The 14213-nt window shown below is 40.8% G+C and overlaps 1 protein-coding gene across 1 annotated transcript in view; it reads right to left on the bottom strand.

Annotated features, from left to right (window-relative positions):
• Positions 1–14213, bottom strand: part of RAB40B (RAB40B, member RAS oncogene family) — a 45172-nt gene that overhangs the window by 2837 nt on the left and 28122 nt on the right. The window contains exons 2-5 of the mRNA XM_065415559.1: positions 8267–8327; positions 7094–7154; positions 3408–3485; positions 1017–1239 (exon numbers count right to left, since the gene is read on the bottom strand). Coding sequence (XP_065271631.1) covers positions 1017–1239; positions 3408–3485; positions 7094–7154; positions 8267–8327 — 423 coding nt within the window. The remainder of the gene's footprint in view (positions 1–1016; positions 1240–3407; positions 3486–7093; positions 7155–8266; positions 8328–14213) is intronic.

The raw sequence follows: 14213 nt of genomic DNA, 5'->3' as shown, positions 1-14213 counted from the left end.
GAAAATAGAGAGTGCTCAGCACCTTGCAGGATCAGACCTCTACAGTCTGATTGCTATTAAAAATGAATCATATAAGCCAGTGACTCAATGAATTACTTAATAGACCCAAATGAATCAGTAGATGTCTGTCACTGCACAATTATTTTCAGATGCTTTTTTAAAAAAGCTTGTAACAAGAAGTTCATCATAACGAAGTAATGGGAATATAGAATTACCATACTTGATTAAATCAATGGGTTCCTCAAGTCCAGTAGTCTCTCAGCAACAGCTGCCACTACCAATGCTTCTGAGTAAAATGCAAGAAACCCTCCATTAAGTAAATATGGCATTATCTGTCTCCAAGGAAAGATTCCTCCTTACCTTCAATAAACGGAGGCTGGCTTAAGTCCTGAAGCATGCAGGTTTATATCTCTTCCAAACATTTTTTGAAAGTAAAGTATTTACTATAACAACTATGCATATTCCTATTGTTCCTAAATAATCTCTTTTTGAATCTTGCTCAGCCCTTGGTCTCAGTGATATCCTGTGGCAATGGGTTCCACAGGCTAATTATGCATTGTGTGGGGAAAGTATTTTCTTTTATCAGTACTGAATCTGTCACCTTTCAGTTTATTGAATGTTCCCTTGTTCTGGAATTATGAAAGGGTGAACAGAAGCTCTCAGTTTAATCTTCCCTAAATGATTCATTATTTTGTACACTTATCACATCCTTATTATCCTTACCTCTTATTTAGGGTAAAAACAAGAAACAAAAAAACCCCAATTTTTTTCAGGTTCTATTCACCTTGTTTCACTGTCAGCATGTGTCATTTAAGGAAAGATCAGCTAATAACATTGTGAGCAAACGTAGTCTCTTTACATTTTTATTTAACAAAAATAAATTAATAAAGCATTTAAGGTACATGTCTCAATGTTTTCAGCTTTTCACTATTACTTTTAAGGCTTTAGGAGGTTCAGTCTGAAAGGTCTAAGAGTGATGAACTAGAATGAACAAATGCGTATTGTGTTTTGCTTACCCTTGTTTGGCCTCCAGAGCCGGTCCATCCCATGTCTCATTAACACTATTCTTGCCAGCTCAGTAAAAGACTCTGTGATGTTAAAGTTACAAAGTGGGCTAACTTCAAAAAAAGTCATGCCAAGTCTCTCGGCATAGGCTTGTGCTTGTTCAGTGGAGACTTGACGCTTGAAGGCTAAATGAAGGCGGTTTCCAACCAGGATTTTAGGTACACCGGGAGCATGCTGAGTGAAGAGAAGCAATAATAGATTAGTGTTATAACCCTTCACCCCATCCTCCAATAAAATTTGTAAGCTTTCCACAAAGATTCAGAAACAATGCTCTACTCATGAAGCATGTCAAGCGGCAAAAGGATATATGACATGATGGAAAAGGCAGCATCCTCATATCTACAAGAGACTGGGTTGGGATGAGAAACGAAGGGACTATGCTTAGTTCTTGGGAAATGGGGCAGTAATTATTTTCTCCCATCCTTGAAACCCGTCTTTTCCCAAAGCTTCCTCATTCAGTTTATTACAGAGAACAAACATTATAAATTTTCATTGTTAAGCTGCTTCTTTAAAAACATAAGTACTGTATCTTCATGGCTAAATTCAGGACAGAATTCTCTCTTTTGGGGGGTATGTCGACATTGCAGAGAGGGTGTTTGATTGCAGCACAGGTACGCATACCCAAGCTAGTTTTAATTTAGCTAGCTCAGGTTCCAATAGCCGTGAAGCTTCTTCAAGCCCACCTGGGACTCTGGGGTGGCTGGCCTGCACTGAAACCTGTGCTGCCACAGTTTCACTACTCTCAATATTCAAGCTAGCTAGTTTAAAGCTAGCTCAGATTAGTGGCATGCTGTGACATTTTTAGTCTGGCATGCAATTCTACACTTGCATGGAAAATGGCATTTCCTCTATTCGACACTGGTGAGGCCACAACTGGACTATTGCGTCCAGTTTTGGGCCCCCCACTACAGAAAGGATGTGGACAAACTGGAGAGAGTCCAATGGAGGGCAACAAAAATTATTAGAGGCACATGATTTATGAGGAGAAGCTGAGGGAACTGGGCTTATTTAGTCTGCAGAAAAGAAGAGTGAGGGGGGGATTTGATAGCAGCCTTTAACTACCTGAATGGGGGGTTCTAAAGAGGATGGAACTAGGCTGTTCTCAGTGGTGGCAGATCACAGAATAAGAAGCAAAGGTCTCAAGTTGCAGTGGGGGAGGTCTAGGTTGGATATTAGGAAAAACTATTTCACTAGGAGGGTGGTGAAGCACTGGAATGGATTACCTTGGGAGGTGGTGGAATCTCCATCCTTAGAGGTTTCTAAGGCCTGGCTTGACAAAGCCCTGGCTGGGATGATTTAGTTGATGTTGGTCCTGCTTTGAGCAAGGGGTTGGACTAGACCTCCTGACGTCTCTTCCAACCCTAATCGTCTATGATTCTATGATCCTCCATGTGGTGTGACCTTGCACAAAAGGTGTGTGCAAGATCATGATGTGCGGAGGATGCAATCTTGTTCTACAACATGATGTCCTCCATGCGCATTTGGGGGCCAGAGAGAATCATCCCTTGGGCACACCACGTCCTGGGACATGCAGTGCATGCCTGGCATACAAAGACAGCACGCCACCGGCTCAGATATGTGAGATTAGATATTTTTCTACAAGATATGCTCTAGTTCATACAGAAATTAACTCAGGGAAGTTCTATGACCTGTGTTATGCAGGAGGTCAAATGAGATGATCGAAGGGATCCCTTCTGGATTTATAATATGTAACTCTATGAACTAGGAGTGTTGACAAATAGCATTAGTATTATAGTATCAAAATCCCACATCACATGTGCAGGATTTTAGGCCCATTTTCCTCTTTTACAGAATACATATTTTCACATTATACAGGTAAACTGCTTTTAATTTAAGACAGTTTGTATGTATCAGAGAAGTAGTCACTTGCATTCAAAAATCCAAGATAGTCTTTTGAGATCTTTGGATGAATGCACTATAACAGTGCTTAAGGCTTTATAAATAGTGACTTAAACCTCATAATCCCCATATGAGATGGGAAAGCATTTTTTTTTTCATAAGAGGAACTGAGTCAGAGGTAAAGTGATTTGCTGAAGTAACAACAAATCTGTGGCAAAAGTGGTTATTGAACCTAGGAATCTTGATCTCCATCTCCATTTTCTTCATCTAGAATTGACACCTTTTTAAATAAGTGGGCAGTTCACTTGTTTGTTTCAGTCTAAAAGTATAACAAAAATAGAAGACTGTCATCTTGGATTCCTGTAATGAATTCTGACTGCAGTTACATAGTATAAACCAGTAACTGGAAAACACCATGAGCAAAACACATGCTTAATCACTAGTCTTGTTATACATAAATGATGTTTTAGGATGCACCTTACCTCATCTATCTCCTTTATCCATCGATCAATACCATCAAATGACCAGCGATTTGTAATGTCATATACCAGTATCACCCCCTATGTGAAAGAATATTAACGTGAATTTCACTTAACATATACAAAATGCATAACATACTATCGTACTCTAACACCATTCTATTATCTGTATCAGGATTATGGGGCTTACAATCCTGCCAGATGCTGCATGCTCCGAGTGGAGTGGAATCTCACAGCATCTTCCAGAATCAGCACCTTTGTCCCGATATAGAACTGGGAATTGAAGGACGCATGGAGAGTGGAAAGCACTCAGCAACTTGCAGGATCAGGCCCAGATTTAGCAGTTTGTGGTCAATGTTAATTCAACTATAAAATCAAATTATGAACACGTTTGGGTGATGTATACATCACAAGTCACTCAGACATATTGCTTCCAGTAACACTGTATAGTGTCCAATAGCTAAGGGCCTCAAATTCTATGGAGATCCAAATACCTCACTACCAGAAGTAACCAATGCACATTATCATTGTTTACAGCAATACTTTTAGGAGCCTACCCCATGTTTTCAACCTGCAGCTAATAAACTGGTGTGTCAGAATGCAAAAATACTAAATATAATGTAGCTGCACAAACATCTGAGACTGTGGTAATAAACTGGATTTATAATTTCCCCCAATTCTTGACCAAGTTACATTAACTATTTATCCTTCTAGTTACACTCAATTTGAGAAAGTTTAGCATATACAGTACACTTGGGAGTTTTAGTCAAGAAGCAAACGTCCATTATGCTTCTAGTTTTTACTGCAACCTCTATTCCAGAGGTTCTCAAACTGGGGGTCGGGACCCCTCAGGGGGTCGTGTGGTTATTACATGGGGGGTCACGAGCTGTCAGCCTCCACCCCAAATCCTGCTTTGCCTCTAGCATTTATAAGGGTGTTAAACACTTTTTAATATATTTTTAATTTATAAGGGGGGGTCGCACTCAGAAGCTTGCTATGTGAAAGGGGTCACCAGTACAAAAGTTTGAGAGCCACTGCTCTATTCAGAGGTGTAATGATAAGAAGGACTGGATATGTCTGTAGGGCATATACATCCTGCCCTCTCTTTTGGTAGAGATGTAGTGGTTGCTAGAGGGCAGTATTAGGCGTGTAATTCCTCTAAGGCAGGGGTCGGCAACCTTTCAGAAGTGGTATGCCGAGTCTTCATTTATTCACTCTAATTTAAGGTTTCACGTGCCAGTAATACATTTTAACGTTTTTAGAAGGTCTCTTTCTATAAGTCTATAATATATAACTAAACTATTGTTGTATGTAAAGTAAATAAGGTTTTTAAAATGTTTAAGGAGTTTCATTTAAAATTAAATTAAAATGCAGAGCCCCCCCGGACCGGTGGCCAGGACCAGGGCAGTGCGAGTGCCACTGAAAATCAGCTTGCGTGCCGCCTTTGGCATGCGTGCCATAGATTACCTATCCCTGCTCTAGGGGCTCCTCCCTTTCTTACTGTAGCTTCAGATTGTGGCATCTTGTTAGGCCTGATACTCTCCCTCTCAATGAAGACAGCAAAATTATGACAAGTAGGACACCAACATGAACACGAAACTTATAAAAGTGCTTTATTTATACAGCACATTTATACGTACACCTCTACCCCGATATAACGCTGTCCTCGGGAGCCAAAAAATCTTACTGCGTTATAGGTAAAATCGCGTTATATCGAACTTGCTTTGATCCGCCGGAGTGCGCAGCCCCACCCCGCCCCCCCAGAGCGCTGCTTTACCGCGTTATGTCCGAATTCGTGTTATATCGGGTCGCGTTATATCGGGGTAGAGGTTTATTTTTATAGCAGCCAAAGGTGGATCTGGCATTTTAGATGAAACTCCCCTTCTTCTGAAATATACAGCTCCAACCTCAAAGAGTTTACAATCAAAGCCCTTAATCCTGCCAGGGGAACCATGTAGACAGAACCCTGCATCCAGATGGAGTCCCACTGATGTCAATGGGGGCTCATCTGCATGGGTCTTGCAGGATCAGGCCCAAGATTAGATTTTATTATCCTGGCTTGTTACATCAACACTATGGAGTGGGGAGGAAGGCCAGTGTTTACAGCAATATGATCAGGCAGTGACTCAGGTCAGGCATATAAAAATCATGATGTATTTTTTAAATTTATAATTATGATTTATTTGACTTGTGGCTATTGTGGAAGGAGTGAGCCTTGGGGGATTTAAATGAGGAAAAGGTGGCAGATTAGAAGACCAGAAATGGGAGGGCATTCTATGCATACGGGCAGCACGGAGAGTGTTGTGCGGGAAGCAGATGAATGGTGCATCAATACTTGCACTGAAGTTGGGGTAGGAGGGGCAATGTAGTGCAATAAAATATTTTGGACGGACGGACAGAAGGAGAAGACAAGAAGTTCAAACTTGCTGTGGGGGTGAAGGTAGGGCCCAGCGGAAGGAGTCAAAGACAGGGGTGACACTGCCAGATCAAAAGGCAACCAAGACCATTTTAGTGACTGCATTTTGAATTGTCTGAAGGAGGCCACATGGGTGTCCTAGGGGCGGAAGAGGACCAGGCTACAATAATCAAGATGGGAGATTATCAGGGAATGGATGATAGTTTTGACTCTAGGAACACAGAGGAAGGACTGGAATTTAAATTAAGTTTAACTGATTCAAAGAAGCCCCGGGGGCAGTTCCGATCCTGAAGCGAGGCTAACACTAAACAGAGAGAGTCTGAGGAAAAAAACAAAGATAAATTAAAGCAGACTAAGGACCTGATTATCTCCTATAGCATAAAATTCTACGCAATATAATGACATTCTGCTACAGCAAGTCATACCTTCCCTTTTGGGATCAGTTTCCCCTCTTTTGGCATTAACTAATCTTCTTGTTTTGCATACTATGCAAATTTACAATCTTCTTATAATTTCCCCTCTTTTAAGCACATGCTTAAATCCATCCCTATTCAACAAAGCACTTAAGCATGTGGTTAACTTTAAGCACATGCTTTACTGAATAGGGATGGACTGTTGAAATAGGGTCTAAAAGTACAAGTCCCTAGTGCAGTGATTCTCAAACTTTTGTCCTGGTGACCCCTTTCACATAGTAAGCCTCTCAGTGCGACCCCCCTAATAAATCAAAAACACTTTTTAATATATTTAACACCATTACAAATGCTGGAGGCAAAGCCGGGTTTGGGGTGGAGGCTGACAGCTCGCGACCCCCCATGTAATAACCTCGCAACCCCCTGAGGGGTACCGACCCCCAGTTTGAGAACCCCTGCCCTACTGCTTGAGCTAAAGGGAAAGCTACTTTAGCTTTGGGCAATAACAGGCTGTTGTAGTAACGGGGGCCTCCTGGGAGGAGTAAGACATAAGATTATGCATCAAGTTAGTGTATTACACTACCATTTCCTAAGTTTAGTCTTGTTCTTCATTTATTTAATAAGCAAGTAAACAATACTGTCACTTTGCTGAGGTTGCTCTCATTTCTTTCCCCCCAAAAAACCCTGTGTTGTATTCAGGAATATTACAGTATCTGTGTGCAAATTTACTTTATACAGTGATCTTTAAGAGCCAGTGTAATAAGGTTCGCTACTCTTGTGATATATCTTTACCAGCTCTACATTCATTCATCCATCCATCCACCAGCAATTACATATTAGAATAAAGATAGCTTTGAGCTTACCTGAGCACCTCTTGAATAGGAACGAAATATGGTGCAGAATCTCCCTTGTCCCGATGTATCCCTAAACGAAATAAGTTACAGGCTATTAAGAGAAGCAGGGCAACTTCTTATATTAAGAGTTTGATATTAGCAACTCATACACACATCAGCTCATACTAACTGGACAGCATCACTCTCTTCCCATCTGTTAGGCAGTAGCAGCCACCAATACACAGAAGAGCTTTTCAGCGCTCAGCAGTTATTTACACACTAACTTGCTTTCTGTGTTAGCGTTCTACCCCTTGCTCTAAAACAGGGGTTCTCAATCTTCATGGCACCATGACCCCTTTCTGACATAAAAAATTACTACACGACCCTAGGACGGGGGGACTGAAGCCAGAGCCTGCCTGAGCCCCATTGCCCTGGGTGGGAGGGCCAAAGACTTGCTGAGGCCTGTAACCTAAGCCCTGCTGCCTAGAGCTGTGGGGCTCGGGCTTCGGCTTTGGCCCCAGGCCCCAGCAAGTCTAAGCCAGCCCTGGCAACCCCATTAAAACAGGGTCGCGACCCACTTTGGGGTCCCGACCCACAGATTGAAAACTGCTGCTCTAAAAAGAGAGTTGCTCAGCTTAACCAAAATAAGAGGACAAGAACTTCCAAGCCTTACTCAAGCCACTGGCAGTGGAAAATAAGGAATATGAATATTATTAGTCAAATATATTTTACAGCACCCTCCCTTGAGCTTACTTCATCTCAAAAGAAAGTTGTCTCCTGGTTTATGAAAGAAAAGCCCTTCTTTTGCAGCAAAAGAAAACAAAGCAAATGAGGGCTGTCTCCAGGGGAACTGAATGTGAATACAACAGGTTCTCAATGAGGGGCACTCAGCACCTAACAATCTTTTGTTTATTTGTCCTCGCAACACCTCATAAGGTAGGAAAGCATTATTATCCCTACTTCATAGATGGGGAAGTGCGACTAAGTGACCTGCTGAAGGTTACAAAGGAAGCCTCCGGTGGAACAGGAATTGAATCCAGATTTCCCAAGTCCTAAGCTAGCATCCTAACCACTAGACCATTTTTCATCGCTTTGCTCCGTGCTTTCAGAGTGCAGAAGACATTACCTGCCTTGAAGAGTTACAGTCCACTGACTAATACTGTTTAAAAAGCACTGAGGAAGAACAATGGAACAAACACTTACCACAGCTGTAATTTTATTCGACGGCCATCCAGAAGTATTGTTGTCGTCTTGTAATCAATACCTGGAAAATAAATTTTGTTTAGAGTTAGAATCTTAGACCTACTGCATTAAGTACAGTGTCTAGATATTTATATCTTTAAAAGAAATTAACAGGAAGGAAAAAATATTTCCATTAGTGCAATGTGTATGGGTCAAACACATTCTGTGGATTTGAAGTTATGGAGACCGCTCAAAGTATGAGTGTGGTCTCCTCATTCAGGAGCACATTTTCCCAGCTCCGTCTGATGGGCCACCTCTCTTCCCATTCATGATTATACAACATTCTTGCAGCAATTATCTCCACTGTTCCATGTAAGCAACTGGTGTATGTTCAAAAGAGTTTCATCCTTTTTGAAAAACAGAAGATGACACTGTCCTCTTCCCTCATCCCCCTCCACAGACTTTGCTGCCACCTTGTCCTCCTTACCAACTGCAGATGCTGCCCAGCTAAATGCTATTCCTTTCCTTCTGTTCCCCTGGACATACTGCCTTGTTCATCTCTCCCCTGGAAATTACTCTCCCATGGTAGCTCTAGACCCACTGGCAGCTCTGGTTTCCAAGGACAGCTCCCATGTTCTCTCTTCTTATAAAGCAGCTGTAAGAAGCTGGGCTGGCAGCTTGTTTCCAGCTCTTTTCGCATCCTTATTGATACATTAAGGTCAGAAAGGACCTTTTTAATCAAGTCTAATTTCCTGCATAGCACAGACCAGGCAATTCCACCTAGCAAGTCCTGTATCAAGCCCTTAACTTTTGGTTGAGTTCCAGCGTCTTTTAGAAAAAAGTGAGTTACCACTCTAGGGGTTTAAGAAATAGCTCTGTCTCCATCCCAATGGCACCTGAGACTACATTATGAATAGTACTTGAGGTGGTATGTTTACAATGCAGACACCAGTCTGCTATTAACTGGATCAAACGGGACCAAAACCATCAACCCCATTACACATGAACGACATAACAGGTTGTCAGATGTTCACTCCTTTTGTTCATTAGTAACCTGAACTGAATGGCCTTGGGGTAAAATTTGACCAAGTACAACAATATTAAGCCCTAGCTATATCACTTTCCGGGGGGGGGGGGGAAGTGTAAGAGTCATAATTCATTAGCTTAGAAAATAGTAGTCAGAAGTGGCTATGTGGTTGTGGGTGGCACTACAAAACCCCACCATAATGCTAGCTAGCATCAGTGCTCTGAAACACAGGGCTTGGGTACTACATCTACAAAGCATACAGTTAAGGACCTTAATAGACCCCAAAATTCAACAGATCTTTCAAATTCAATTATTAAACATTTTTACAAATGTGTAACAGTCTGACCACTGAGCCAAACCATGCAGTAGCACTGGTAAATGCACTTCAAGTGTTCTCTAAACATTTGGCTTTGTCGTAGGTCAGTCATTTCCTATTTAATTCAACATGCTTATTCAAGAATTCCCCCAATCAGTGACAACGGTGGAGACTAGCTCTGAGAACTTACCCAAATGTGACTTGACTCATATTTATGAAGACTAAAGATGATATATTTTATTACCTGACGGCAAAGTACTAGATAAGCAAAACAAGACTGAAAAGAAGGGAAAATGTGTTGCTGTGGAAAAAACAAACATGCAAAGAATAGGGTTTATCACAGCTGAAATCTTCAGTAAATCCTTATCAGAGGAAGAAAAAATGGTAGATATAGTATTGTTATCTGCCAGTTACTTAGACACACAGTTATAAAGCACTATTTTGGGGGGGGTTGGGGTAGGAATACTGCACATTGTACTTTTCTGTGAATGGGCAGAAGGAGGGAAATACCAGGCGTCACAAACAGCTAGGATGGGTAACACTTCTGTGAGACCAGTGCCATCTTGTCCCAGCCTTGTCAACTGCATGAGCATCAGAGCTGCTCCATGTGCTGGAGAGCTGCTCCCCCAGCACATGGATCAACCAGTGCTCCCTTCTGCCTCCATCCTAACTGCAGAGAACTTGAGGGTGCAGGCAGGGGAGCAGTGGTTCCTCACCCATTCTGTTCCTTACCTAGTGTGTGTATATCCATCTCCCAATGCTGCTGTCCACCCAGGCCTGAGAAGAAAGGGGTGTAACAATTGTATGTGGTCCTGTGGCAGGGAGGGGAGAGCCTTTTGTTGTGTTGTCTGTATCCCTGTGTGTATGTTGGGGGAGATCTGTGGGAAGGTCTGTAATCTGTATGGTGTTTATCAGATGCGTGTGTGTGGTGTCTGTATCGACTGAACTGCAATGTGCAGGGATTGCATCAATTTTGCATGTTTGGGGTGGGATTTTCTTGATTTTTTAAAATTTATTTTTGTTTACATTGGCAGCAGTGGGTGGGGAGGGAAGGAAAAAGCTGTTAGGTAAAATGAAAACAAAAGAAAGAAGAGGGGACATTTAGGTGAGGGAGATAAGGACAGAAAAAAGCTTGGAAGGCAGATAGCATGAAGCTGAAGTGAAGCGACTGTAAGAAGAGGCAGGAGAGAACTGGAGCAAACAGCTGCTACTCAGCAGAAGATAAAGTGCAGAATTTAAGAACGGTAGAAAACAGCCTGACTGTCCAAAGGATTGGTGAAGATAACAGGTCATAATAAATTAAAGCAATGATATCAGTTATCTTTCTATTTTCACAAAGAAGGAAGAGAGAATATCTACTAAACTAATTCCAACTGCGACCTTCGCATTTGGTCGCATCCAAGTACTCACTACGCTCAACACTACTTTTCCTATCAGATCTGATCAGATTCCAGCCAAGGCTGGAGTCATGCATCTGGGTTTGGGACATTAGGATATGTTGCTGTGAAAATGCAGAGATATCTCTAAATTTGTTGTGCTATAGACTTCTTTCCAGTCTCCTTCCTGGAGTTCAACTGAGATGAAGTGCATTCTCTATGAAAAAATAACAGGAGTACTTGTGGCACCTTAGAGACTAACAAATTTATTAGAGCATAAGCTTTCGTGGGCTACAACCCACTTCTTCGGATGAAGTGGGTTGTAGCCCACGAAAGCTTATGCTCTAATAAATTTGTTAGTCTCTAAGGTGCCACAAGTACTCCTGTTATTTTTGCGGATACAGACTAACACGGCTGCTACTCATTCTCTATGAAGTTATATTACATATTTCTGATTTATAAAGGCCTACCTAGATACCATTTTGACCTGCTCTAACAAGTCAGAACACTGGCTGTACAAGACTATGTAGGAAAAATAAACTAAGGTATGAATTTAGCTTGTGTATACAAACAGCTAATAACAGAATCTGAACTTATCAGTTAGCATTAGTCACTGTGATGTGACTTTTAGAATGAAAGGCAAAGGCTTTTGCCATGAATCATCAGAAACAGCATGAAACCATAACAATGAGACCAAAAGATGTCAATTGTGTGGTTGTAGAAGTCTAATGTTCTTCTGAATGAATAATGTTCTTCTATGGAATAGCTTTGTCTGGCTTCAGCTTTAATATACACAACCTGAAATCTATTTCTATGGCGTAGAGGGAGATGAATGAGGCTGTTAGAGCAAAAGGTACAGTTCGTGTCAAGAGCCTACTGTAAGTGCAAGCAACAATAAGGTAATCTGTTTCTTCAGCTTCCTATTATACAATAAGGATTACAGAAGAGTTCTACATAATTTCTACTGAACCAATCTGCATTTATTAGAAGACAAGAAAATAAATCCTTTAACTCTGCTGGGAGCAATATTTGAGTTTTGGTTTTGCTTTTGTAAAGCACAACATTTTAATTTGTTGTAAGTTCTAAATTGTTACGGCTCTGGCCCAATTTGTGAAAGAATGTATTTGAACTCCAAGTCACACTTTGGAGTAATTATGCCTTATTATTATTTACATCTGCAAAACAGTAAAGAGAGTCTGGAACAGTAATTATAATATATCTACCATGGAAAATTCAAATGAAGCATATCATTCACAGATGTGGGCATCAGAGAGGGTCACTGACAGAGGGACAAATTAAGGACCCAATTTGGGAAGGTGCTTAATGTTAAGCATGTGCTTATATACCTTGCTGAACTGGGACATCCAGCTGAACAATTTCTTTGAGGTAATTATTTGTGGGAAACACATCCCTTTCTTTTTGTAAATCATACTTGAACTGCTCCCAATTTCGATTAACATTTATTTGTAACTATTCACCAGATAGTTTGGAACAACATTTTTCAACCAATGGGTTGTTTGTGCTCAACTTGAATACTATATTTACTATTTGTGGCCTGTGAGAGATCACCTAAGCTACACTGTACTGTTTCTGCTCCTTGGCTGGATGGCAAACTTTTAAATAGAAGGGAGAGGGGGGGAAAAAATCAGGTAACTAATGAACACTCCTGTCTGCACACAAATGCCCTTGCTCACATACAGACATGGCTATCCATATATAGAGTAGCCATTTTTCTCCAAACAAGAGTCACGTGAATTATTTCAAAAGCAAGCAAGGCAGAACAAACATAGTCAAAACAGCATTTCAGGACTGAAAATAAAATTTGACCTGCTCTAAAATCAATTATGGTTTGATAAATATGGCACAAAAGAGATGCATTAGTCCCTTCATATAAAGCTTCATTAAAGGTGCAGTTGTCTGAGAGTATATTACTTTTGAAGAATACCTTTTATTTTTATAAAACCAAGGAAAAGCAAAGTTAAGGCTTCACTTAAACAAGTATCTTAACTCCACTCCTGTAAGAGATACCTTTAGAAAAATCAGGTCATATTATTGTCTTCAACTATAACCTCATTTTATCCATGATCATGAAGAACAGAATTCTTTAGTATTACAATGCTTGTGCCACTTTACAGACTTATGAGCCTTTTGAAGGAAAAATTCTCTCCCATGCTTCACTGACAATCACCCTAGTGACTGGGTTACATTTTGAAGTCTACCTCTATGGAAAGGGGTTAAACTTTTTCCCTCTACAAAAACTGAATGTCAATCTCCAGCAATCATTGAATGTGCTAGACCAGAGGTCCCCAAACTTTTTTTTGCTGAGTCCCCTTTTGGAGATTCGTGTCCCAGGCACAGTCCCCTTGGCACAGGGCAAAGGGGGGGACCTTGATGGTGTCCAGTTTGGACCAACACACACTGGCTACCCTGAAGAAACAAGAAAAAACTCATAACCAGTCAAGTCCTTCAGCTTGTTGTGCCCCACCAGGGGGAGCACCCCACAATTTGAAATGTTTCCTAGCTGACATTCCCTAGAGATGTTACAAATGCAAGAGTTAAACTTCCGAAGTTAGCACCGAAATTTAGTTGTCTTAAGGTCTATCTTCTAGATCACTGCTAGGGAAATCCAATAAAGCAAGTTTTATTTCTTGCCTGATTTCTGCTACAAAATGGCTAAAAAAAAAAAAAAAAAAAGTGCATATTTTTCTTTTTTTACTCCACGGAACACCTGTAAGTTTAGGAACTTATAATTCAGGGACCCCTTGTCAATTTCACTTCAAATTTGGTAAAAAAGTTTTACCTTAGCCCCAGATCCAATCTACCAATGGTGAGGCCACTGAGATTTTTGTGCTTTTAAAGGAGTGCAAGTCCCCCCTCCCCCCAAAAACCCCCACCAGGCTTAAAATAGTAACTGAGGTTGTACATTTGTAACTATAGTGTGACTAACATTGCTTCATAAGCTAAACTAGCATTACTGCAGTCATTACCAGTGCCATAAGAAACATTTCCAAGTATAGAGCTATAAAAATGTTTGTGGCTATTTCTGATGATATTCAATACTGGCCTCGTATACGTTTACCAGTGCAGCTGCTAATATTAATGTGTAGGAGTTGCTACTAGCAAGCTTTTTTTTTTTTATTAAATAAAAGCATTATATAATATCTTTTGGGTCTCAGTAACAAAGTAGTTTCCTAAAGATAATAAAAGGCATATTTACAAAAACCAACCAAGTAAAGAGAAATTGATCAA

This window comes from Emys orbicularis, chromosome 13 (assembly GCF_028017835.1).
Source record: "Emys orbicularis isolate rEmyOrb1 chromosome 13, rEmyOrb1.hap1, whole genome shotgun sequence".
NCBI classification, from domain to species: domain Eukaryota; kingdom Metazoa; phylum Chordata; order Testudines; family Emydidae; genus Emys; species Emys orbicularis.
This window is presented reverse-complemented; position numbering and strand designations above follow the sequence as displayed.